This window comes from Onychostruthus taczanowskii, unplaced genomic scaffold (assembly GCF_017590055.1).
Source record: "Onychostruthus taczanowskii isolate IOZ18803 unplaced genomic scaffold, ASM1759005v1 scaffold84, whole genome shotgun sequence".
Taxonomy (NCBI): domain Eukaryota; kingdom Metazoa; phylum Chordata; class Aves; order Passeriformes; family Passeridae; genus Onychostruthus; species Onychostruthus taczanowskii.
In genome coordinates this window covers 1,286,055-1,311,191 of record NW_024506332.1, presented here as the reverse complement: position 1 = coordinate 1,311,191, position 25,137 = coordinate 1,286,055, and the positions used below count along the sequence as shown (strand labels likewise).

Genomic DNA, 25,137 nt, shown 5'->3' with positions numbered 1-25,137 from the left:
CCCCAAAAGTGGAGGGAAAGGGGATTTGGGGGCTTGGTGGGCAGGGAAGGAGCAGAGCCTGGATGCTGGTGTCACCCAGCGTGTCCCTGTGGAGGTCATCAGACACAGGAAACACTTAAAATCCTAAAATGTGAAGTGGATGCAAGTCTGGGAGCGCGGTGAGAGGAGAGGGATGGGTTTGCAGGAGCAGCACGGGATGAGCCAGATCCTCCTGCAGCATTGCCAGGCTGGAATGTCCCAGGCAGGGCCACTGCAAGGGGACAGGGCTGTGTCTCTGTGCCTTGGCCACCCTTGGGGGCTCCCTCTGCTCCCCAAACACTCACTGAGGGGCTGACCCGGCTCCTGGGGTGCTCATCCTGACCCCAGGGTGCTCACACACCCTCTTCTGAGTGGTCATCCCACTTTTGGGGTGCTTAGCCACCCTTCCTGGAATGCTTGCCCAGCTTTTGGGTTCTCATCCACTCGCCCAGCCATCCTGGGGTGCTCATCCTGCTCCTGGGGTGCTCATCCTGCTCCCAGGCTTCTTCCCCACCATTCCCAGGGTGCTTTTCCAGACCCTGGGCTGCTCATCCTGATCCCAGGCTGCTCACACACCCTCCTCTGAGTGGTCATCGCACTTTTGGGGTGCTTGGTCACCCTTCCTGGGGTGCTGGCCCAGATTTTGGGGTGTTCCTCCATTCACCCAACCTTCCTGGGGTGCTCATCCTGCTCCTGGGTGCTCATCCTGCTCCCAGGCTCCTTCCCCACCATTCCCAGCTCCTGGGCTGCTCGTTCAGTCCTTGGGGTGCTGGCCAGGATTTGGGGTGCAGGATGAGGGTGAAGGAGCAGACATGCAGGATTGGGAGTCCAGGACTGGGAAATGTGGGGAATGTGTGTGGGAATTTGGGGTGCCAGAGCAGGACACGGGGTGTGGGACCGGGTAATTTGGGGGTGCTGGGGACACGGGGTGGCCCTGAAGGGGACAGAGGGGTGCTGGGAGACGTGGAATTTGTGTCCCGGGAATACTGGGGGGCCGGAACTGATCCAGGGCTTGCGGGGGGGCCTGGATCGGAACCGGGGAATGCGAGACGGGACCGAGGGGTGGCACGAACGAGGCTGGGGACACCGGATGGGACCGGAGTGAGGCAGGAGAAATACCGGGAGAGACGGAGCGGCGGGTGAGGATCGGTTCTGGGGGGCGGGGGGTGGGTTTGGGACCGGGAAAAGCGAAGCAGGACCGGGGGAGACCAGGATCGGTACCGGGGAAAATGGAACGGGAGCGGGGCGGCTCGGCAGGATCGGTACCGGGGATATGGGACGGTACCGGAGAGAGCACGAGCGGTACCGGGGGACACGAAACGGGACCCGGGGGTGCAGGACGGGACGGGACGGGACAGCCCCGGCCCGGGGGCTGCGGAGGGGCAGGAGCGGAGGCTGCAGGCCAGGTCCTCGTCCCCGTCCCCGCCGCCCCCCCGGCGCTGGCCCCGCTCCGAGCCCTGCGCCCGGGGCTGCAGGGGCCGAGCTCCGCGCTTGAACCCGCCCCCGCCAGATCTCATTTCCCTAAAAAAAAAAAAAAGAGAAAAAGAAAAAAAAAAAAAAAAGAAGAAGGGAGAGAGAGCGAGGGGAAAAAAAAAAAAAAAGCGAAGAAGGGAAGGAAAGAGGGAAGAGAGGAAAAAAAAACGCCGGCCGGAGCCATGGCCGGGCTGCGGAGCTGCGGGCTGCTCCTCTGCCTGCTCCTGGCCCGGGCCCTGCGCTTTCCGGACTATTCCTACGTGCTGGAGGAAGAGGAGGAGGACGAGGAGCCCCTGGACTACAAGGACCCCTGCAAAGCCGGTAGGAGCGGGGGGATGCGCGGCGGGGGGCGGGCGGGCGGACAAAGGGGAGCGCGGGGTCCGCGGGAGCGCGGCTGCGGGGATGAGTGCGGGGATGAGTGCGGGGATGAGTGCGGGGATGAGTGCGGGGGCTGCGAGCGTGCCCCGCGCGCACTTCGGGGCTCCGCACGGCGGAACTTGGCTCCGCGGCGCCGGGCCCGGGGAGTCCCGGCCGCCCGGGCTCGGGGGGAGCGGAGGAGCAGCGGCCGGTCCCGCTCCGGGATGCAGCTGGTTGTACTTAGGGTGAGGAGCAGGGGGGGCTGGCCCCGCGCCCCGCTTTCTCTCCTCGCTCTTGGCTGCACTGGGAGCTGTCAAAGGCGGCGGGGAGCCCCCAGCCCCCCAACCCAGCCCCCCTCTCCATCCCACGCCACCGCAGAGCCGGACCCATCCGGCACCCCCCATCCCTGAACCCACACTCTGCACCCCCTGGCTTTCGCCCTCTCTCCCCGCCCGCAGCCAAAGCTCGTCCCCCCTGGGACACCCGGGAGGTGCCGCCACGGGCTGGGGTCCCTCGGTGCAGGGACAAGGGGTTCGGAGCTGCTCCCCAGGTTTTGGGAGGGCTGGGAGCAAACTGGCTGCTGCGGGGGGCAAATCCCGGTCTCCCAGTGCGCGCTAAAGGGCATGGAAGGATTTGGGGAGGGGGGAAACTGAGGCACGGGAGGGCCGTGCAGGGCTGAGCCGGGCGCGAGGGCCGGGGTCTGGCGGGGGATCACGTTTCTCTGTACTGGCATTGTCTGCGCTGCAAGGCGGCTGTTGATATAACTCTGTCTACACGAGGGCTTTTTTCTGGCCAAAAATCCTTCCCTTCCTGCCCTCCCGGGCTGAAACAGCAAGGCTTGCAAAACCGTCCGGGCAGAGCCGGCTGGAGCCTTCCCTCCGCTCCCGCTTCCTCCAGCTGAGCGGCGGAGCCCAGGCTTCTCCCGATTCATGAGTTTTACCGCTGTCCCCTCCTCGCCCCGCTCCTGTGCACCCCGAGACCCCCCCCCGCCTCCCGGGGCCGCATGTTGCCCCCTCGCCATTCCCTTCCAGCCTTTATGATATCCTGATGGGATTAATTTAATTACGGGAGCCGGGGGTGGGGGGCGGGGGGGGTATCAGGCCCTGCCACGCATCGAGCGAACCGGGGATTCACCCTCGTTTGGCTCCACAGGACCGAGATGATGAAATTCAAATTTCCCTGGCATCCTCCTGATCTCCCCCCACCCCCGAAATCCCACGCGAGGGTTCGGTTCAGTTTTGGGGTGTTAAGACCCCCCCCCAAGCTCCGAGCAGTGCCAGAAACGGCCAAGCACCGAAATTTTGCCACCACCGCTGCTCCGGGGAGGGAAAACACGGGGAGAGGGATTTGTGTTCCTCATGCCAGAGGTATCCTGAGGCCACCGGCTGCCCGCGGCTCGCCGGCCACCCCGCTGATGCCACCCGTCTGCAGCGGTGCCAGCGGAAGGGGAAGAGCCTCCCGTGCCGCCGCGTCGCTTCCAAGGATGCCAAAACGGGAAACCGCTGGGAGATGCAGCCCTTGGAGCAGCCCCCGGGCAGCCGGGGAGGAAGGAACCGGCCGTGGCCCCGGTTTCCCTTCACCCGGTCAGGTCTCGGTGCCCGGGAGCAGCCGCCGGGTCAGATCCGGGTCGGATCTCCGGTTGGGAAAGGCGGCTGGAAGGGCTCCCAGCACCCCCAGCTGCGCTGGGACAGCGGCCCCAGGGCTCGCTCTGCCTCTTCCCGGCGAGCCGGGGCTGCCTGGGCAATGTGGGAACGGGAGCCGGGACCCCCCGGTCAGGTCTCGGTGCCCGGGAGCAGCCGCCGGGTCAGATCCGGGTCGGATCTCCGGTTGGGAAAGGCGGCTGGAAGGGCTCCCAGCACCCCCAGCTGCGCTGGGACAGCGGCCCCAGGGCTCGCTCTGCCTCTTCCCGGCGAGCCGGGGCTGCCTGGGCAATGTGGGAACGGGAGCCGGGAGCCCTTGGGTGCCCCCAGCACCGGGGAGGGGGGGGCGGACTGAGCCCATCTTGTACCCTGGGTCAGCTCCACACCCACACTTTGGGGTGCTTGGCTAAACTGGGGGGCTAAAACCCCCCTGTCCAACATTCAGCACCTTTGGGGAGAGGGACACGGGGGTGCAGAGCCCTTGGGGGCTCACACAGCCCCCCAAAGTGGGTGTTTGGGGGGATCTGCTCTCCCAAACTCCCACGGGGAGCTCGGCATCACCTGCGTGGCAGAAGCAAGGGACACAGGGATGGGGCTGGGGGTCTGAGCCCCCCTTTCCCGGCTGTAGGAGCTTCCCAGCCGTGCCTGGAGTTCTCCAGCCGCTGGGATTTCACCTAGATTACACTTTCCAGGCGTAGCCAGCCCGGGCTACTGGTTGCAGTCACACTTGTCAAGCTGCCCAAAAATATTTTCCAGCCGTTATATGTCACTTATTCATGCAGGGTAAAAATCCACCCGCGGAGCCGGGGCCGGCGGGAGGCCTGCGGTTCAGGGCTCGGCAAACCTTGGAAATCTCAGGCCGATCCCGGGATCTGCTTTATCTTTGTGTAATCACCCGTTCGGCGCGGCGGCATCCTCCGGCGGGGGCCCGGGGTGCCACGGCGGGGCCGGGGGCTCGCCCCTCGCTGCCCTCCCTTCCCTGGCTCCTGGGAAACGCCTCGGCTGCTGATTCACGCCGGCGGGTCGTGCCCAGGGGGGAGACAGCGCTTCCTGAGGCTTTATCCGGGGCTGGGAAACACATGGCCGGGAAGGCCCCGGGGAGAGCCGGGGAGAACAAAGCAGCCGGGAGGGGATGCGGTGAGGGGAGGGAGAACGGCTCGCCGCGAGGTTTCCCCGAAATTTCTCCCCGGGAAGGGTGTTTTCTGGGCAACGACGTGTCCTCCCACTTGCCCGTGGCTTTGCTGAGGATTCTTGGAGGTCTCTGGAGAGAAAAAGGCTCCCAGTGCATCCCGCCGAGCCGTGGGAAGCGGAGGTCCCGCTTATCACCTGGCCAAGGGCTGCGGGAGGCCACTGCCGGCAAACCTGGGGGGCAAACTTGGCGTGGTAAACTTGGGGTGGCAAACTTGGAGTGGCAAACTTGGAATGGCAAACGGCTTAACAAACTTGCAGTGGCAAACTTGGCTTGGCAAACTCAGCAAGGCAAACTTGGAGTGACAAACTTGGCTTGGCAAATTTGGAGTGGCAAACTTGGCTTGGCAAATTTGGGGTGGCAAACTTGGAGTGGCAAACCACGCTCCACGCACGTGGGGAAGGCAGTGGGAACTCCCGAGCCACAGGAGGGATTGTCAGAGAGGCGGGAGCAGCCTCCGGAAGGGGTTTAGGTGTGCTGGGAGGGGGGATTGTGAGGACAGGAAGCACAACAGGGGGGATGTTTACAGCCAGAGCCCCGGGGAGAATGCCCAGAGGTCTGGGAGCCCCTTGGCAGAGCCAGAGCCAGGGACAGGAGAGCCCGGGGTGCCCCACGTGTGTGGAGCTGGGTGTCAGGGCCCGTCCCCCTCTCCATTCCCTGTCCCTGCTGCCACCAGGCTCCTCTCCAAAGTGACAACAACCCCCCCGACATCCCCTTGGCAGTGCAATTTCCAAATATTTTCCTTTGCAGCAGCTCTCCCTTTCACAGGGACTGGTGCTCTTGGCCCGGGATGTGTTTTCCTCGGTGACCTGGCTTTGCAGAGGGGACGCAGGGAGACCTCGCTCCCTGCACACGGCTCCTTCCATCCCGGGGCTCCGGCGTGCCTCAGGCTTGGCATCCTCCACGCCGAGCCCTGGAGGAGGCTTTTTCCTCCTTTTGCTGTCACGAAAGAAGAGCAGAAGGAAAAGGCTCCCCCGGAGTGCTCCAACCATCCCTCCCACTCCCAGCCTGCCCCAGTGCTCCAACCATCCCTCCCACTCCCAGCCTGCCCCCATGGACGTTTCCTGCCCCTGGAATTTGTTTGCTGCCCAGGGGGATGTTTATTCGAGGCTCCACGGTGCTTATTTCATGGCCTGGAGCAGGCGAAGGGCTTGGTTGGAGCCTGAACTGCGCTGCCCAGGGCTGGGGAGGGAATTTGGCTGTGGGTGCTCAGGGAAGCGTTGGCGGAGGGAGGATGTGCCTTGCACCCGAGGGAATTCGGGGTTGGGATAATCCCTCCGCCTTGGGTGTTGTTCTGGAGCCTCTCTGCCTTGCCCAGCTGCTGGATGCCCAGTGCCCGGTGCTGGCACAGCCCTGGGCATCCCAAACCCACCAGCTGGGATAAGGATGCTCCCGCCGGGAAGCAGGAGGTGGGGGATGGCAGTGACGGATATCTGAGCTCTTGGGGGGTGCCCCGTGGTGCTGAGTGGCTCTATCCCCCCGTGCCTCAGTTTCCCCAAGCCTGCACAGGGGCCGCGATCTGGCCTGGCTCCCAGCCTGGCCTCCGAGGCTTGAATTCCTGCTTTGTGCCTGCTGTGCTGCTCGGAAGGTGCTCTGGGAAAGCAAATACTCCTCGCCCCGCGTTTACAGGCTGGCGGCTCCCTCTCTCCCTCTCTCCCGCCGCCGGCGAGGGGCACCGGGAGAGGGGCCGCGCCGGTGCCGGGGGCAGGAGAGGAGCTGCTTCCCCTCCGTCTGTCCCCGCTGTCCCCGGGGTCTCCCTGCAGGGACCCGGCTGTTCCCCCTGCCCCAAAACCCCGGGATGCTCCGCATCCTTCCACCTCCGCACCCCCCCGCCCCGCCGCGGGCAGCGCAGACCCCCGGGCCGGGGGGACCCCCGGGAGCAGAGGGGTCCCCTCTCGTCGGGCCGCGGCCCCGGCGTGTTTTGCCGTGCAGCTGGGCCGGCGTGCGGGGGCGAGGGGCGGTGCGAGGAGCATTCCTCACATATTTAAGGGCTCTGAGAGCCAGTGGGATGCTGCTCCGGTGGCTCCGTGGCTTTTCAACCCTGCAGCTCGGCTGAGGCCGGGACGCACCTATTTAAGGTCTCGCTTCCATCCCGTTCCCTGCAGGGGCAGAGCCGTTCAATCAATCCCTGCATCCTTCCACATCCCAAATCCTGCCTGCACCGGGAGGGATGCTCGGGACTCGCACGAGGATTTGGGATGGAGCTGCTGAGCCACTGAGGGAATGCTGGGCCCACCCTGCACAGCGCCCTTGGGGGGCTCCTGGCACCCACAAGGGATGAGAATCCCTCCTGCTCAGCAACCTTCAAACTGCACAAGGGTGGGACCTGCGCAAGGCTGAGGGTCTTTCCCACCTGGCGCCCTTCGGTGGGATCTTCACAGGGATGAGGGTCCCCCCTGCCCAGTGTCCTTCAAAGCTGGTGAAACCCACTTGAGGATGAGGATCTTTCCCATCTGGGGGATCTTGGCAGGGATGAGGGTCCCCCCTGCCCTGCACCACGCACGGAGCCTCCTCTGCCCCAGACTGCCCTGGAATCTGATCCTGTGCTGTTTATCTGCCGCTGCCCTGCCAAGGCTTCCCCGCGGCTCTGTTTGCTTTTCCCGGCTCACCAGAACACCGAGTTCGCGCCCCGGCCCCTTCCCACCGCCTGTTTTATCGTATTTCTCCTGCAGCTCTGTTCCCAACCTTGGTGGGGCCCGAGGTCAGGCTCATCCCAAAATCCCAGTGACGCCAGAGAGGTCAGGCCCGTGGCTGCCCCCTGCACGGCTCACCTTGCCCCGGGGGATGCTGAGCTCCTGCATCCCGGGCAGGGAGCAGAGGGACCCTGCAGGGGGATCCAGGAGGATCGGGAGGTGCCTGTAGGTTCGGGATGGGGTGCTGAGGGGTTTGGCCCGGCTCCGAATGAAAAACCTTGTTTGTCTAAATCTTCAGCCCCGGGGTTACGTCACCGTTCCGAGAACCCGAAAGAAAACACAGCACAAAAAGTCAAACAACAGAGGAGGGCTGAGCTATCTCCCGGCTGCGGAGGGGGAAGAGCGCCGTGGGAGCGGCTCCCAAAGGCTGCCTGTGTTCTGGGGGTGGCAGGGATGGAGCTGGGATGATTCCCCCTCTCTCCTCCTTCACTCCCGGCTGCTGCGTGCCCCACGCCTGGCCTTGGAGCTGGCATCCCGCTGGCATCGCGCTGGCATCGTATCCCCCCCGCTGGCATCGCATCCCCCCCCCGCTGGCATCGTATCCCCCCGCTGGCACCGCCGCAGCTCGGACCTTGCCCCCAGGGCCTCTGTGACTGAGCAGGGAGCAGCCCCCGCAGCACAGCCCCCTCTCTCCCAGGCTGGGAGCAGAGCAGGGACACCAGGATACCTCCAGGGGTGGCTGGGGATCTGCGTCCCCTGGTTTGGGGTCCCTTGGACACCGTGCCCTGGCGGGTGAGGGGATGTACTGCTGGGGGTGTGACCCCTCGGGGGGTGTTCCCCCCTGTTCCAACCCGGGCTGTGCCCAGCAGAGGGCTGGGACCTCTCCTGCCAAGAGCCCCCCGTTTGCAGAGGGGCCCCTCACTTGCAGGGGGTTCCCTTTACTTGCAGGGAGTCCCCTTCACCTCTCCCACACGAACAGGGAAGGGACAAGTGGCAGCAGCGTGGCAGTGTCCCCAGGGAAGCCCCGTGGGGAGATTTGCAGTGTCTGGGGGCTTTTGGTGAGCAGAGCCCCCCCAAAATATCCCGCGTGTCACCTCATTCCACGGGTGCACAGGGAGCGAGTGGGAGGAAGCCGTGAGCAGAGCCCAAATCAACCTGGAATTTCTCAATCCCACACTCTGGGCTTGGCCCCGACGTGTCCGTGCAGGGATCGCTGCCGGGGCACCCCCCGGCCCCTCCGGGAGCCACCACCCCGTGGCCTGGGGGTTCTGGGGGAGCCCAGCTGCCTCAAACCTCCGGGAAAAGCAGCTCCCCCAGCCCCGGGCTGGCCTGCCCGGCTCTCTCACGTCTCCCAAATCCCTCACATATGGTTTCTATATCACTTGGCTCCGCCGGCGCTTGCTCGGCTGTAAGCGAGCTTACTTTCCCTTGTCTTTCCATGCAGCTCTTGGCACGGGATGCTCGTCCTGCTCCCCGGCCCTGGTCCTCCCCCGCGCTGCCCGTTCGGACACGTCTCTCCCGGCCCCGGGGAGGGTGTGGGGAGGCCGGGGCCGGCTCCTGCCTCTGCTCTGCCCTCAAATTGCAGCCTGGCCGTGCCAGCCGCAGGTCGCTGCCAGGGGAGGTGCCGGCCCCGGCTTGTTTGCTCTTCCCTCGGCGCTGCCACAGGTCTGCTCTCCACCCCGGAGCTTCCCCCGATGGGATTCACCCACCGGTCAGTGCCGGGGACAGCCCCAAAAGGCGGCTCCTTCACCCCAAAGCGCTCCACACCGCCGCTGCAGCGAGCTTCGGGCTCGGTGCCGTGGAAAGGGACGGGATCCAGTCTGCTCCTCTGATCCCATGGCTGCTCCTCTCACCCCGTGCCGGCTTTCTGGACCTCTCCGGGTTATCCTAATTGTCCCGCCTTGCCTTCATAATTAGTGGCTCTTTAGGGATCCATTTGCTAACTGCTTGGAGCGCGACCTTGGCTCCGCTCGCCCTCGTCCCCTGAGCTGCTCCGGCCACCCCACTCCCCACCACTGCCCTTCCCAAGGGATGGCGAGGCCTGGGGGTGCCAGGCACCCTCTGCTCTCCCCAGGTACCCCCAAAACCGGCGAGGAACCCCGACCCCACTGCGGCCACCTCCGGAGCCGCGGCCTGACCTCAGGCAGCCCCGGCGTTTCCGCAGGAGCCGCCGCGTCCCCGGGGCTCGGGGCCGGCCAAGCGCCGGGAGCCGCGCGTGTCCCGCGGCCCCGAGCCCCGCAGGGGCCGCGGGATGGACGACAGAGAGGAGGAGGGAGGGTTGTGAGCAGGGTTATGTCCTCCAGCCCTTTGATGCTGGAGCATCCCCTGGTGTTGGAGGGGGGTCCCGGCCCCGGCAGACGGCCGGCCCCGTTCCTGCGGGCCGTGGGCGCAGCGGGAGCTTCCCGGCCCATATGGCTCCGCTCCGCGCTGGCAGATGACTCAGAGGTCGCTGCTTGGAGCATCCTGGGGCTGTCGGAGCACGCACCGGGCTAGGGGGCAAGAGCCGGGCAGGAAGGGGGTCCTAAAGCCAGCAAAAGTCGGGAGGGAAAAAGGCAGTTTTGCAACACAAATAATAATAGAAACCCTAAAAAGTGATGGATGGGTTTTATGCGATCCAGATGTGAGAGCAGGGCTGGCTCCAGCTGCTGGGGAGTGGGGGGAGCCTGGCCAGCACCACGCTCAGCTGAAGGAGAGTGAGAGGAAGAGGAGGAGGAGGAGGGGGAGGAAGGGCTTGCCTTCATCTTCGGGGCTTGCCAGGTGTGGAGGGGCTGGGGAGAGGCACACAATGGGATTTGGGATACACAGAGGAGGGTTCACACCTCCTCCTCCCCTCCCAGCCGCCTTCCTGGGTGACATCGCCCTGGACGAGGAGGACCTGCAGCTCTTCCAGGTGGACCGGGTGGTGGACCTGGCCCGTCACACCATCACCCGCCTGCCCTCCAACTCCTCAGGTACCCCGTGCCCCCGGTGCCCCCTGCCCGCCTCCATCCCCGGGGGCCGGCCCTGCTGACCCCCCCATCCCCGCAGGCAGCAACGCCACCAGCCCCCGGTCCCACCCCGGGCGCCGCCGGGGCCGGGGCCGGGCACGGAGCCGCCGCGCCGCCACGTCCCGGCCGGAGCGAGTGTGGCCGGACGGGGTCATCCCCTACGTCATCAGCGGCAACTTCAGCGGTGAGTGACAGCCAGCCCAGGGGTGGCCGGCCCCGCCGTGCCTCAGTTTCCCCTCCGGGCTGACCCCCCCACCGCCCCTCCGCAGGCAGCCAGCGAGCCATCTTCCGGCAGGCCATGCGCCACTGGGAGAAGCACACTTGTGTCACCTTCCTGGAGCGCAACGACGAGGACAGCTACATCGTGTTCACCTACCGCCCCTGTGGGTACGTGCAGGGCTGCTCCAGGACCCGGCCCAGCGGTTTGGGGCTCGGTTTTGGGGGGGGATCCATTCCTTGGGGTCCAGGAGGTGCCGGAGCTCGGCGCTCGCCGCCGGGGGATGAGGTCGGTGGCGCGGCACCAGCCCGGGCTTGCAGTGGGGCTGGCGCCAAAGGAAACAGGGGTTTGGACGAGCTCAGCATCTTCACACGTCGGGGCACGGCCCTGGCCAAGCAGATGGTGGTTAGGAGGAGGATTTCCCCTGGAATGGGAGCCCCTGCGTGGGTGCAAACCCTGAGCCCGGGTCCAGAGCACAGGGCTGGAGCAGCGCAGCCCAGGGCAGGGGCAAGGATGGCTCCAGGGAGCTGGGTGGGCACCCGAGCCAGCAGGACCCCTGGAGCTGGGGCTGGTGCAGCTGTGCCATGCCGTGCTGGGCCATGCCGTGCCAGCAGCTGAGCTCTCCCAGTTTCCAGGCAGAGCTGAGGCTCGAGTTCCTCACATGGGCAGGATGCCTGAAGTTCTGTATCGGGGATGATTCCCACACGCCCAGCATTTTTTGGGACCTGATACTCCTGGCTGGGGAACACGGGTATGTCCACAGCAGAGAGCCAGGAGTCACCTGCAGGTTCCTCCCCTGCAGGTGCTGCTCCTACGTGGGCCGCCGAGGAGGGGGACCCCAGGCCATCTCCATCGGCAAAAACTGCGACAAGTTCGGCATCGTGGTGCACGAGCTGGGCCACGTCATCGGCTTCTGGCACGAGCACACGCGCCCCGACCGGGATGACCACGTCTCCATCATCCGGGAGAACATCCAGCCAGGTGGGGATGAGCTTCCCTCCCCCCCTCCTCCTCCTCCTCTTCATCCCTGCAGTGGGGTGCTGCCGAAGTTGGCGTCCCCCTGGCAGTGTCCCCATCCTGTCCTCCTCAGGGCAGGAATACAACTTCCTCAAGATGGAGCCGGAGGAGGTGGAGTCGCTGGGGGAGACCTACGACTTTGACAGCATCATGCACTACGCCAGGAACACCTTCTCCAGGTACGGCCCGGGGTGTCCCCTGGTGTCATCTCACATCCTAGGGACAGTGGCACAGTGTCCCCAGCCGCTGAGGATGGTTACCAGCTGTGGACAGAGTTAATTCCCTCCAACAAAGGTTTCCAATGGCATTCTGGGTGGGATGAAACCCCTCAGGTCCCTTCCCAGAGCAGGGAATTGCTGTCCCCGCAGTCACCTCCACTGGGGACACATCCCCGCTGACTCACCGGCCTGCAGGCTTTAATTAGCCAGGCTGCTTTAATTAGCCAGGCTGTTTTTAGCGTCCTTTCCCGGTGGTGAGGCCGCAGGGCAGGCGATTCCCGCCCGGCTCACCCTTTTCCTGCCCCAGGGGCATCTTCCTGGACACCATCCTGCCCAAGTACGACGTGAACGGCGTCCGTCCCGCCATCGGCCAGAGGACACGGCTCAGCAAAGGGGACATTGCCCAGGCCCGCAAGCTCTACCGCTGCCCAGGTGAGTGCCACCACCCCCAGGGCACAGGGAGCCCAGGGGAGCGCCCCCGGGGTTGCATTTCCCAGGAAACACTCGGCTTCACCCCAAATCTTGGCAAAAGTGGCGCCGTCCTGGGTGGATTCCCTGTTTCCTGTGGTTTTGGGGTCCTCACTGTTGTGGGATTTTCTAAAGAGCGCTCAAGGTGCTTTCCTCCATCCACTTTGGGGGGCTGTGTGCAGAATCTGCCTGTGTGAAGGTGTCCTCAGCTGCCCTCTCTTCCCATTCCTGCAAGAAAAGAGCATCCCCCAAAAGCGTTGTCCCAAAAAATCCTCTCTAGAGCATCTCCTTGGAGCAGCCCTCAAAAGAGCATCCTCCAAAAGCGTCCCCAAAAATAATCCCCCAAAGAGCATCAGCCAAGAAAATCCCCCAAGAGCATCCTCCTAGAGTATCTCCCAAAGAGCATCCTCCAAGAGCATCTCCCAAAAAACATCCCCCAAAGAAATCCCCAAAAGAGCAGCCTCCAAAGAGCATCCTCTAAAGAGCATCTCCCAAAAAAAATCTCCCAAAAAATCCTTCAAAGTGTGTCTCCCCCCAGAGCCTCCTGCAAGAGCATCCCCCAAAGAAATCCCCTGGAGAGCATCCTCTAAAGAGCATCTCCCAAAAAATCTCCCAAAAAAATCCTTCAAAGAGCATCTCCCTACCAGAACCTCCTGCAAGAGCATCCCCTAAAAAATCCTCCAAAGGACATCTCCCCAGAGAATTCCTACAAAACAATCCTTCAAGGGAAGAGCATCCCCCCAGAGGATCTTCCAAGAGCATCCCCCTGAAAAAATCCTGCAAAGACCATTCCCCCAAGAGCAGAGCATCCCCTGGGAGCATCCTCTGACCCCACAAGCACCCCTGGGGAGCGAAGCCTCCTCAGAGCCTCCTCCATCCCACCCCTGCACCCAGAGGGGTTTGGATGAGGTGGGACGGGACATCCTGATCCCATCAGAGCCCTCAAGTGCCCCGGGGCTGGAGCAGATCGTCACCAGAGCTCTGTTGTCACCTCCAAGGGCTCTGGGACTGTGACCATGAGCGGTGGCATTGTCCCAGGCGCGGGGAGGGGGCGGCTGGCACGAGTCCCCCGACAGCAGGCACGTGCTCCGGGGCTGTGCTGGCAACATCTGCAAGGAGTTTGGCTCCCGCACGCTCCCGCTTAATTCCAGCAACTAATTAGCAGCCTGGAAGAGGGAAGCCTTTGTGAGGGGCCCCACGGCCGTGCCGCCTTCAGGGGAGCAGGAAAAGTGATTCGTTTGGAGCAAGGAAAAGCAAAAAAAAAGGGAGGAGCCCCCCCCCCGAAAAAGCCTCTCTGGATCACAAGCGTCCCCTTCTTTTGTTTCCACTCCAAAACGAGGAGGGAAAAAAGGCAGCGAGCCCGGGTTTCAAGCGGCCTTTTTGCACCGATTCACCTTTCATCTCGTGCCCCCCGCTCCGAGCGGGAGGGTGGGGAGGGGGGCGGCCGCCCTGGCCCCCCGAGAGCGGCGGCCGAGCTCCGTGTCCGCCTCATGTGGCTCCCAGATGGCAGCGCTGGGCCGGCTCCAGGCGCGGAAACCTGCCCGGAGCGCGGGCGGCGAGCCGGGCCCCGCGGCGTGGCACCGCACGGGGGGGCCGGCAGCGCTCCTGCCCCCCGGCTGCAGCCTTGGAGGGGCGCCACGGACCGGGAGCCGCTCCAGGGAGGGTTGGGGATGGCGGTGATGCGGTGTTTTTTTGGCCCTCGGGGCTGGGAATTTGGGTGGGAAAAGGGCGCTGGGGTTGGGGGTGAAGGTAGTGATGCCCTCCCTGCTGGTGGGGGGTTCCCTGAAGGGTCTGAACCCCGATTTTCTCCCTCTGCAGCCTGTGGGGAGACACTCCAGGACAGCCAGGGCAACTTCTCCTCCCCGGAATTCCCCAATGGATACTCTGCCCACATGCACTGCGTCTGGAGGATCTCGGTCACCCCCGGAGAGAAGGTACTGACTGCCGGGGTGACGGCTCCCGCCCTCTCCCAGCCCTGTTTTGGGGTGTCCCGAGCCCCAGCACCCCCTTGTGGGGTGGGATGCTCCGGGCAGAGCGGCTCTGGGTTCCACCAGGTTCCCCCGGCTCCCTGCGGATGGGGTGTGGGGGGAGCCCACCCCACGCTCCTCCTGCTCCTTCCCACCCTTAGATCATCCTGAATTTCACCACCCTGGACCTGTACCGAAGCCGGCTGTGCTGGTACGACTACGTGGAGGTGAGAGACGGGTTCTGGAGAAAGGCCACGCTGCGAGGTAACAACCCGGGGCCTCCTGCCCGCTCCTCCTGCCCGCCGGACCAGCAGGGGGCCAGGGGCTTCCCTCTGCCCCTCGCCCTGCCTGCCTGGTATTCCAAAGTCCTGGGGAGGGGGGGATTACCCCCCAGAGGGGTTACTGAGGTGAACGGAGCTCCCAGTTTAGCCCGCACCAGTGAGACCAGTCTGGATGATCCAGCTGGCTGGCACACCTCTCCCCAGGGAGTGCCGGTGTCCCAGTCCCACCCCGAGGAGCTGGATATTCCCCAGGGAGATTCCAGTGTCCTGTCCCATCCCTGTGATGTTCCCCAGGGAGATTCCAGGATCCTGTCCCATCCCTGTGATGTTCCCCAGGGAGATTCCAGGATCAAAATTCTGTCCCTGTGATGTTCCCCAGGGAGATTCCAGGATCAAAATTCCATCCCTGTGATGTTCCCCAGGGAGATTCCAGGATCAAAATTCCATCCCTGTGATGTTCCCCAGAGAGATTCCAGGATCCTGTGCCATCCCTGTGATGTTCCTCAGGGAGATTCCAGGATCAAAATTCTGTCCCTGTGATGTTCCCCAGGGAGATTCCAGGATCAAAATTCTGTCCCTGTGATGTTTCCCAGGGAGATTCCAGGATCAAAATTCCATCCCTGTGATGTTCCCCAGAGAGATTCCGGGATCCTGTCCCATCCCTGTGATGTTCCCCAGGGAGATTCCAGGATCCCAGTTCCATCCCATGAATTTCCCAAATCCCAGGATTCCCAAAGTCCCCTGGAATCAGCAGCTGAAGTGAAACAGCCGGAAAAGCCAGAGGGACTGGGGGGAGGAGTGGGGGGAGGAGCAGCCTTTGGCTTTAGGCTGGAAAGGGACATCGGGGGGACCAGGAGGAAGTGGTGAGGAGGAAGAGGAGGTGGTGATGAAGAGAAGGAGGCTGTGAGGAAGAGGAGCTGGTGAGCAGGAAGAGGAAGAGTAAGTGAGGAAGAGGAGGTAGCGGTGAGGAAAAGGAGGTGGTGAAGAGGAAGAGGAGGTGGTAGTGAGGAAAAGAAGATGGTGAGGAGGAAGAGGTGGTAATGAGGAAGAGGAGATGGTGAGGAGGAAGAGGAGGTGGCAATGAGGAATAGGAGGTGGCAGTGGTGAAGTGAAGGTCATGAGGAGGAAGAGGAAGTCATGGTGAGGTAGACAAGGTGGCAGTGAGGAAGAAGAGGTGATGATGAGAAAGAGAAGGAGAGGGCAAGGAAGAGGAGATGGCAGTGAGGAAGAGGAGGGGGCAGTGAGGAAGAGGAGATAGCAGTGAGGAAGGGGAGATGGTGGTGAGGAAGAGGAGGTGGTGGTGAGGAAGAGGAGGTGGTGGTGAGGAAGAGGAGGTGGTGGTGAGGAAGGGGAGATGGCAGTGAAGAAGAGGAGATAGCGGTGAGGTAGGGGAGATGGTGGTGAGGAAGGGGAGGTGGCGGTGAGGAAGGGGAGATGGCGGTGAGGAAGAGGAGATGGCGGTGAGGAAGAGGAGATGGCGGTGAGGAAGAGGAGATGGCGGTGAGGAAGAGGAGATGGCGGTGAGGAAGAGGAGATGGCGGTGAGGAAGAGGAGATGGCGGTGAGGAAGAGGAGATGGCGGTGAGGAAGAGGAGATGGCGGTGAGGAAGAGGAGATGGCGGTGAGGAAGAGGAGATGGCGGTGAGGAAGAGGAGATGGCGGTGAGGAAGAGGAGATGGCGGTGAGGAAGAGGAGATGGCGGTGAGGAAGAGGAGATGGCGGTGAGGAAGAGGAGATGGCGGTGAGGAAGAGGAGATGGCGGTGAGGAAGAGGAGATGGCGGTGAGGAAGAGGAGATGGCGGTGAGGAAGAGGAGATGGCGGTGAGGAAGAGGAGATGGCGGTGAGGAAGAGGAGATGGCGGTGAGGAAGAGGAGATGGCGGTGAGGAAGAGGAGATGGCGGTGAGGAAGAGGAGACAGCAGTGAGGAAGGGGAGATGGTGGTGAGGAAGAGGAGGTGGTGGTGAGGAAGAGGAGGTGGCGGTGAGGAAGAGGAGGCAGCAGTGAGGAAGGGGAGGTGGCGGGGAGGAAGGGGAGGTGGCGCTGAGGAAGAGGAGGGTTCCAGCACGGCAGCCCAGCACGCCTTCCTCCCCAGGCAGGTTCTGCGGGAACAAGCTGCCCGAGCCCATCGTCTCCACCGACAGCCGCCTCTGGGTGGAGTTCCGCAGCAGCAGCAACTGGGTGGGCAAAGGTTTCTTCGCCGTCTACGAAGGTAGGGGGGAGCAGCGGGGCCCAGGGGGCGGCGCGGGGCCGGGGGGGGCTCAGGCTGCTGCTCCTCCCTTCCAGCCATCTGCGGGGGGGACGTGAAGAAGGACAACGGCCACATCCAGTCCCCCAACTACCCCGATGACTACCGGCCCAGCAAGGTGTGCGTCTGGAAAATCACCGTGTCCGAGGGCTACCACGTGGGACTGACCTTCCAGTCCTTCGAGGTGGGTCAGCGTCCCCCCGAGGCTGGGGAGGGGTCATCTCCTCATCCCAGAGCTCCCTCAGGATGGGTTTGGGGCTGCTGCGTCCATCAGCAATGCCTCCGTGCCTCAGTTTCCCCGCATAACGGGCGGGAAGGGTTTGGGGGTGCAGGGACAAAACCAGCCCTGTTCTGTGGCAGCAGCTCTCTGCGCAGGGGGAGAAACACAACGTTCCCAGGCACTGTGCTGGGAAAGGCCGTGAGAACATCAGGGAAAAGAATGAGAAACAATTCTGATCTTAACTTGCTGCACCTGCTGCTGTGGAATGTGTCATGGAGGTTTGTTTACCAAAGGGTGGTTTCTTAATTAGCCAACAGTGCTGGTGCTTTAATTAAAGGACCAATCAGGTCAACCTGTAGTGAACTAAGATTTAAAAGAACAGCGGGGTTCTTAATAAAGATGATTGATCAGCCTTCTGTGAATGCACGGAGCCTGCATCAATTAATACCCTGACAGGGGCTGTCTTACTGTGACACCTCACTGTGACACCTCACTGTGCCACCTAACTGTGACACCTCACTGTGACACCTCACTGTGACACCTTACAGTGACACCGTACTGTGCCACCTCACTGTGACATCATACTGTGACACCTAACTGTGCCACCTTACTGTGACACCTCACTGTGACATCTTACTGTGACATCTTACTGTGACACCTCACTGTGACACCGTACTGTGCCACCTTACTGTGCCACCTTACTGTGCCACCTCACTGTGACATCTTACTGTGACATCTTCCTGTGACATCTTCCTGTGACACCTTACTGTGCCACCTTACTGTGCCACCTCACTGTGCCACCTAACTGTGACATCTTACTGTGACACCTTACTGTGCCACCTTACTGTGACACCGTACTGTGCCACCTTACTGTGACATCTTCCTGTGACACCTCACTGTGACACCTCACTGTGACACCTCACTGTGACATCTTACTGTGCCACCTCACTGTGACACCGTACTATGACACCTCACTGTGACATCTTACTGTGACATCTTACTGTGATATTTTCCTGTGCCACCTTACCGTGACATCTTCCTGCGACATCTTACTGTGACACCTCACTGTGACACCTTACTTTGACACTTTACTGTGACAACTTATTGTGACATCTTACTGTGACATCTTCCTGTAACACCTTCCTGTGACATCTTCCTTTGACATCATACTGTGACACCTTACTGTGACATCTTCCTGTCACACCTTACTGTGACATTTTCCTGTGCCTCCTTACTGTGACATCATACTGTGACACCTTACTGTGGCACCTTACTGTGACATTTTCCTGTGCCTCCTTACTGTGACATCATACTGTGACACCTTACTGTGGCACCTTACTGTGACATTTTCCTGTGCCTCCTTACTGTGACATCATACTGTGACACCTTACTGTGGCACCTTACTGTGACATCTTCCTGTGACATATTCCTTTGATGCCTTCCTGTGACATCATAGTGTGACACCTCACTATGACGCCATACTATGACACCTCACTGTGACATCTTCCTGCAACATCTTACTGTGACAGCTCACTGTGACACCTTACTGTCACACCTTCCTGGGACATCTTCCTGTGACACCTCACTGTGACATCTTCCTGCAACATCTTACTGTGACAGCTCACTGTGACACCTTACTGTCACACCTTCCTGGGACATCTTCCTGTGACACCTCACTGTGACGTCATACTATGACACCTCACTGTGACGTCATACTATGACACCTCCCTGTGACACCTTACTTTGACACTTTACTGTGACATCTTATTGTGACATCATACTGTGACATCTTCCTGTCACACCTTACTGTGACACCTCACTGTGACATCATACTGTGACATCATACTGTGACACCTCACTGTGACACCTTACTGTCACACCTTCCTGGGACATCTTCCTGTGACACCTCACTGTGACCCCTTACTGTGAGATCATTCTGTGACATCATACTGTGACATCATTCTGTGACATCATTTTGTGACATCATACTGTGACATCATACTGTGCCACCTTCCTGTGCCACCTCTCTGTGCCACTGTCCTCCCCCAGATCGAGCGTCACGACAGCTGTGCCTACGACTACCTGGAGATCCGTGACGGGAGCAGCGACTCGAGCAGCCTCATTGGCCGCTACTGCGGCTACGACAAACCCGACGACATCAAGAGCACCTCCAACAAGCTCTGGATGAAATTTGTGTCCGACGGCTCCATCAACAAGGCCGGCTTCGCCGTCAACTTCTTCAAAGGTTTGGGGGGTGCTGCGGGGGGTTCTGGGGGTGCCCGCAGCCCCCCGGCCGCTCACCCGCCCTGCCCTGCCCTGCCCAGAGATGGACGAGTGCTCCCGCCCCAACAACGGCGGCTGCGAGCAGCGCTGCGTCAACACCCTGGGCAGCTACAAGTGTGCCTGTGACCCTGGCTACGAGCTGGCATCTGACAAGCGCCGCTGCGAGGGTGAGTGTCCCCTGAGACCCCCCCAAAACCCCCCCCGTGCCCCTTGACGAGCCCCCGGCCCCGTGGAGGTGACGGGCGCTGGGTGGTCCCGCCCTGCAGCCGCCTGCGGAGGTTTCCTCACCAAGCTCAACGGCTCCATCACCAGCCCGGGCTGGCCCAAGGAGTATCCCCCCAACAAGAACTGCATCTGGCAGCTGGTGGCCCCCACCCAGTACCGCATCTCCCTCCAGTTCGACTTCTTCGAGACCGAGGGCAACGATGTGAGTGGGGGGAGCAGCTCCTCTCTGCGCCGTGTGCCGCCCCTCGCCCACGCCGGGGGTGAAGCCCCCGGTCCCAAAACCCTCCAGCCGCAGGCAGCCTGGCTGGCAGCGCATTCTGGGAGGTTTTCTCCTCTTTTGGGGGACAATTGGCTCCTGCTTCAGAACTGGGGGTGCTCTCAGGGGCTGCTGGTGGCCCGCAGGGTGGCACTGCCGTGTCCCCAGCCCTGTGTCCCCTCCAGGTGTGCAAATATGACTTCGTGGAGGTGCGCAGCGGGCTCACGGCCGACTCCAAGCTGCACGGGAAGTTCTGCGGCGCCGAGAAGCCCGACGTCATCACCTCCCAGTACAACAACATGAGGATCGAGTTCAAGTCCGACAACACTGTCTCCAAAAAAGGCTTCAAAGCCCATTTCTTCTCAGGTAGAGCTGCCCGGCCCCAGCACGGGCGTCCCCTGCTCTCCCTCACCCAGCCAGCCCCCAAACCGCTGCTAACGCTTCCCTCGCCCACCCCAGGGGTGCAGCCCCCGGTCCCAAAACCCTCCAGCCACAGGCAGCCTGGCTGGCAGCACATTTTGGGAGGTTTTCTCCTCTTTTGGGGGACAATTGGTTCCTACTTCACAGCTGGGGGTGCTCCCCAAACAGCCAGGGGATGCTGGGGTCCAGCTGGGGACAGGGATGTGCTCGGCCCAGGGTGCTGCACCCCTCGGGTGGCATTACCAGGGTGGGGGGACGGTGACACCCCGCTCTGCTGCTGCTGCTCCCCGCTCTGCTGCACGGCACCGGCTCCCTCCGCTTCCCGGGCAGGGCGCTCCGCATCCCGGCGTCAGCATCCGGCCCCGGCTGAGCTCCCCGGAGCGATCCCTCCTCTCAAAATCCGTCACCTGCCTCTCCCTGTCTGCCCCACGGGCCGCTCTCCTCTCCCGGGCCACCCCGCCAGGACCCGGTGTCACCTTCGGATGGGTCTTGCGGGCAGGGATGGGGACACGGAGTGAAAGGCTGGATGCGGGGCTGGACCCTGCGCTGGGGGCTGCCACGGGACCCTCGTGCACGAGACGGTCCCCTGGGTGTGGCACAGTGCCCTGGACACCATCCCAGCCGTGAGAGACCCCCAGCACCCACCGTGAGCCTCCCGCTGCCGTTTTTGAGGGGCAGCACGGGAGCGGCGTCCCCCTGAGCGGCAGAGCCCCGCGAGCCGGGGATGGAGTGTCTTTGCTTTATCTGTTTAATTAAAACCAAGGCGAGTAGGGCGGCCCAGGGGGCCCAGCCGTCGGGAGCCGGCACCCTCCACAAAGCGATTCCTCGGGGAAGCCCGGCGGCCGAGCGGGACCACGGGGCAGCCGGGTGAGTCTCCCCCCGGAGCACTTCGGGCTCCTTCCCTCTCCCCTTTTCCCTCTTTTTCCTCACCCCGCGGGATGTGCGGTGACAACAGACCACCAAACCCTCTCCTCCACCTTCCCCCGCTCAGGTCTCGGGCTTTCCCGGCAGCAGGACCACCCTGGAGGACTTGGCCACAGCGGGGTCCCTCCTCTGGTCCCTCCGGGGTTGCTCCCCGGGCAAAACCTCTCCCGCGCGGCCCCTTTTTGGCCGCGGAGGGTCCCCGTGCTCCGGACGAGCCCCGTCCCTCGGTGCCGCGGGCAGCCTGGCCGTCTGGGCGCCCGTTTTTCCCCGGTGAAGACGTGAGGCCTTCCTCCTCCTCCTCTTCCTCCTCCTTCTCCTCCTCCTCCTCCTCCTCGCGGCCCGGGGCTCCGTCGGCTCGCGCGTAAGGATGCGCATTCCTCCCGGGAATCCGCCACGGTGTCGGCATCCAGGTACGTCCCCCCGGCTCTCGGCCGAGCCCCGCCCGGCGCTGGGGGGTCCGCAGCGGGGGGAGAGGCGCTGCCGGGGGCTGCGGGGCGGTGAGCAGCCCGGAGCCGTCGGATGCCCGCGGGGGAGAGCGGTGAGCGCACGGCGATGCCGGGTGGCGGCCAGCGAGCCGGCTGGAATAAAGGATTGCTAAAGACACCGAGCCGGTGGGCTTCTTTCCGCTGCCAACTCTCTCCTGCTCTTGTCTCGCCCGCCCAGGCTCCCTCCGTCCCGCCAGCTCCCCCCGCGGTGCTGGAGCTGCTCTGAGCCCAGAAGCCCCTTCCCAACCCCAAAAGGGCCTTTCCGCCTCGCTTCCTCCTCCCTCAGACCGAGGAGACGTCAGGTTACAGCCTCCGCTTGAGAGGCGCCCGCGGGGCCGGGGGGGCCGCGGCAGGACCCCCCTCGCCGCTGGCTCCAGGAGGGATCCCGGCTCCACCCCGGCATCGCTGTGAGCTCGGAGCGGGACGCTGGGGGCTCTGGTGCCCGCTTGCTGCTGGCTTCCCTCCCCAAAACACCGCCCCGCGGGCAGGGGGAGCCACGGGACGTGCAGGGGTCTTTGGGGGGTCAGGGAGGGGCTGGTGAGCCCCGACACCCGTGGTCGGGAGCTCGGGCAGTGGTGGGAGGTAAGTTCGGCCAGCTCGGGGTGATCCCAAACCCCTCCACTGCCATTCCTAAACTGGACACCCCTAGGAACCCACCCAAAGCCCAAGCGCATCCTCCCGGAGCCAGCCTCGTGCCTCCTCCTCCTCCTCCTCCTCTTCCTCCCCGCAGAGCCGCTCGCCCAGGCCGCAGAGGGGCTCCCAGGGGTCCCCTCGCTGCTGCTTCCCCCCGGCTGCCGCTTGCTAGAAGCAAAGCTTCTCACAGTCTCTCTAGAGATCTGCTGTCACAATTCTGACCAAAAATAATTCACCACCCCCATCGCTCCCCCCCTTCTCTCCCTCTCTCTTTGCAGAGAAGAAGCAGCAGCTGCAGCCCCCGAAATCTCGCCCGCCCGGCCTGAAGTTCCGCATGCAGAAGCGGCCGCGGGGCCCCTCCTGAGCCTCTCCATCCTCTCCGTCTTTCTCAGGAACGCCGCGGCCCCGGAGCCGTGCGGGAGCACGGTGGGACCGAGCCGAGCCGTGCTGCCGGCCCCGGCAGCCTTTTGCTTGACAGAACTGGTTGTTGACCTTATTTTTTTTTTTTTTTTTATTTTCCTTTTTTTTTTTTTTTTTTTTTTTTTTTTTTTGTTCTAAGCACCCCACCCCTTTGGTTTTGTCATTGACCAGCTGACCTTGTTTGTTTTATTTTTCCCCCCCCCTCCCCAATTTTTACCGTGTCTGTGACATTTCCTATCGATGAGTAAAGAGGGACTCCCGCGTCCTGGTCTTTCTTGTGCATCTTTGGTTGTCACTGTGTGTTTTTCTGCCTCCCCCCGTCCGTCCTGGCAGCAGGTAATGGTGGCACCCATGGGTGAGCCCACGGGAGAGGAGGAGCCGTCCCGTGCCCGCGGGGCTGGAGCTGGAAGCGGGATGCTGGAGCTGCTTGCTGCTGCCTGGGGGCGCTTGCTTGGCTGGAGGGCAGCGGGGCCGGGGGGGCCAAGGGCAGTGTTGGGGTGGAATTGCACCATTCCAGGCTTTCCCAGACCGCTCAGGGATCCCTCTGCTCTCTCCCAGACAAGGATGAGTGCTCCAAGAACAACGGGGGCTGCCAGCACGAGTGCCTCAACTCCTTCGGCAGCTACGAGTGCCAGTGCCGCAGCGGCTTCGTGCTGCACGACAACAAGCACGACTGCAAGGAAGGTGGGTCCAGCCCACCCCCCATTCCCTTGGGAATCCCCCAGCCACGCCTCCGTGACCCTCCTCGCTGTCCCGGCAGCTGGCTGTGACCACAAGGTGACATCTGTCTCGGGGACCATCACCAGCCCCAACTGGCCCGATAAGTACCCCAGTAAGAAGGAGTGCACTTGGGCCATCAGCACCACGCCGGGGCACCGCATCAAGCTGGTAGGGGTCGGGGGGTGGGGGGCTCTGGGGTCCCCTCTGCCGAGCCCCGAGCTCACCCAGAACCTCCACAGACCTTCTCGGAGCTGGACGTGGAGGCGCAGCAGGAATGCACCTACGACCACCTGGAGATCTTCGACGGGAAGGACGCCAAGGCCCCGGCACTCGGCCGCTTCTGCGGGGCCAAGGAGCCCGAGCCCATCCTCTCCTCGGGCAACAAGATGTTCCTCAAGTTTGTGTCCGATAACTCCATCCAGAAGAAGGGATTCGAGGCCACCCACACCACAGGTACCTCGGTGGCACTGGGAAATGGGGTTATGGGGTGGGGGCACAGCCTGGGTGCCCCTAAACCCCGGCTTGTCCCACAGTGTGCGGGGGCCAGGTGCGTGCCGAGGTGAAGACCAAGGACTTGTATTCCCACGCACAATTTGGTGACAACAACTACCCGGGGGGCTCGGACTGCGAGTGGGTGATCATGGCCGAGGAGGGCTTCGGCGTGGAGCTCATCTTCCAGACCTTTGAGATCGAGGAGGAGGCCGACTGCGGATACGACTACATGGAGCTCTTCGACGGCTACGACGGCACGGCCCCGCGCCTCGGCCGCTTCTGCGGGTCCGGGGTGAGCTTGGCACGGAGGGGACGCGGGGTGGCTCAGGGTGGGGGGCAAGGAGTGAGGATTCAAGGTGATGGATGAGGCCGAGCCAGAGCGGTGTGGAGAAATCCCCGTGGGAATTTGGTCTGGTGTGATGGTTCCCACCCTCCACAGTGCAAATATTCCCACCCACAACGGGCCCTCACCCCGCGGGTGCTCATGGATCTGAGCGCCCCCTCCCTCACCCCCGCAGCCCCCCGAGGAGGTCTACTCGGCCGGAGACTCGGTGATGATCCGCTTCCACTCCGACGACACCATCAACAAGAAGGGTTTCCACCTTCGCTACACCAGCACCAAGTTCCAGGACACGCTGCACACGAGGAAATGAGGGCCGGGGGTCCCGGCCCCGCCGCGGGCAGGGGAGGAGGAGGAGGAGGAAGAGAAAGAGGAGGAGGGCAGGGAGGACGGCGGGGAGCACTGCCCCGCACAGACTGCACGGAGGAGGAGCACACAGCCAACCTCAGCACTCAAGACACGCTCGCACGGGGCCCCGGGGCTCGGGCGCCCACGGCACGGGGACACAGGGGGGGTCCCCGCTGGCAGCCGCCCACCCCGGTGCTGGGGGGGCCGAGCAGGACCCGCTGCCCTCCCCTGCCCCGGCCAAAAGCTCTGAATGTACAAACCAGTAACCGGGAAGAGCCCAACACACACAAGGTGCTGTTTCTCTCTTGTACCCATGAAATAAATACCCTTGTACTTGGAGCGGGGGCAGCCCCGGCCTCTTTGCTTCCAGCCCAGCAAAACAGCACCCAAAATGGGACCGGACTGGGGGGGAAAGCAGCCAGGACCCTGCACAGACCCCGATCCTAAGGGAGGAGCCCAATCCTTGGGGTTCTGATGGAGCAGAACCAGGAATTCCACCAAAGGAGCAGCCAGACCTTCTCCTGGCGACAGCGGATCCTGTGGAGGGTGGTGGGCTCGGAGCCCTCCGCCCCCAGGACTCTGCAGGTGGGTCCTCTCCCCCCACACCTTTATTTCGAGGTGTCTCTGAGGCAGAAGAGCACCCGCTGTGGGGTGGGTGGGT

At 63.0% G+C, this 25,137-nt stretch overlaps 1 protein-coding gene across 2 annotated transcripts; it reads left to right on the top strand.

Moving 5' to 3' along the window:
• The first annotated feature begins 1,636 nt into the window (after window positions 1-1,636).
• Window positions 1,637-24,809, top strand: BMP1 (bone morphogenetic protein 1). Of its 2 annotated transcripts, XM_041424916.1 has the most exons (20): window positions 1,637-1,812; window positions 10,148-10,261; window positions 10,338-10,481; window positions 10,567-10,684; window positions 11,317-11,495; window positions 11,605-11,710; window positions 12,057-12,181; window positions 14,036-14,151; window positions 14,346-14,448; window positions 16,558-16,674; window positions 16,749-16,894; window positions 18,980-19,175; window positions 19,255-19,380; window positions 19,480-19,640; window positions 19,880-20,060; window positions 23,135-23,260; window positions 23,337-23,464; window positions 23,536-23,749; window positions 23,830-24,080; window positions 24,307-24,809. In XM_041424916.1, the coding sequence occupies exons 1-20, from the start codon at window positions 1,674-1,676 to the stop codon at window positions 24,439-24,441; spliced, it is 2,925 nt and encodes a 974-aa protein (XP_041280850.1). In that variant the 5' UTR covers window positions 1,637-1,673; the 3' UTR covers window positions 24,442-24,809. The 2 variants fall into 2 exon arrangements, with proteins under 2 accessions (XP_041280850.1, XP_041280852.1); XM_041424918.1 differs by lacking the exons at window positions 23,135-23,260; window positions 23,337-23,464; window positions 23,536-23,749; window positions 23,830-24,080; window positions 24,307-24,809 and adding an exon at window positions 22,435-22,646.
• Window positions 24,810-25,137: the final 328 nt, after the last annotated feature.

Coding starts and splice junctions, on each gene's coding strand:
- BMP1 (XM_041424916.1), top strand. CDS start 1,674: ATGGCCGGGCTGCGGAGCTGCGGGCTGCTCCTCTGCCTGCTCCTGGCC. Junction 11,496..11,604: donor CCGGGAGAACATCCAGCCAG/GTGGGGATGAGC, acceptor TGTCCTCCTCAG/GGCAGGAATACAACTTCCTC. Junction 23,750..23,829: donor CGAGGCCACCCACACCACAG/GTACCTCGGTGG, acceptor CTTGTCCCACAG/TGTGCGGGGGCCAGGTGCGT.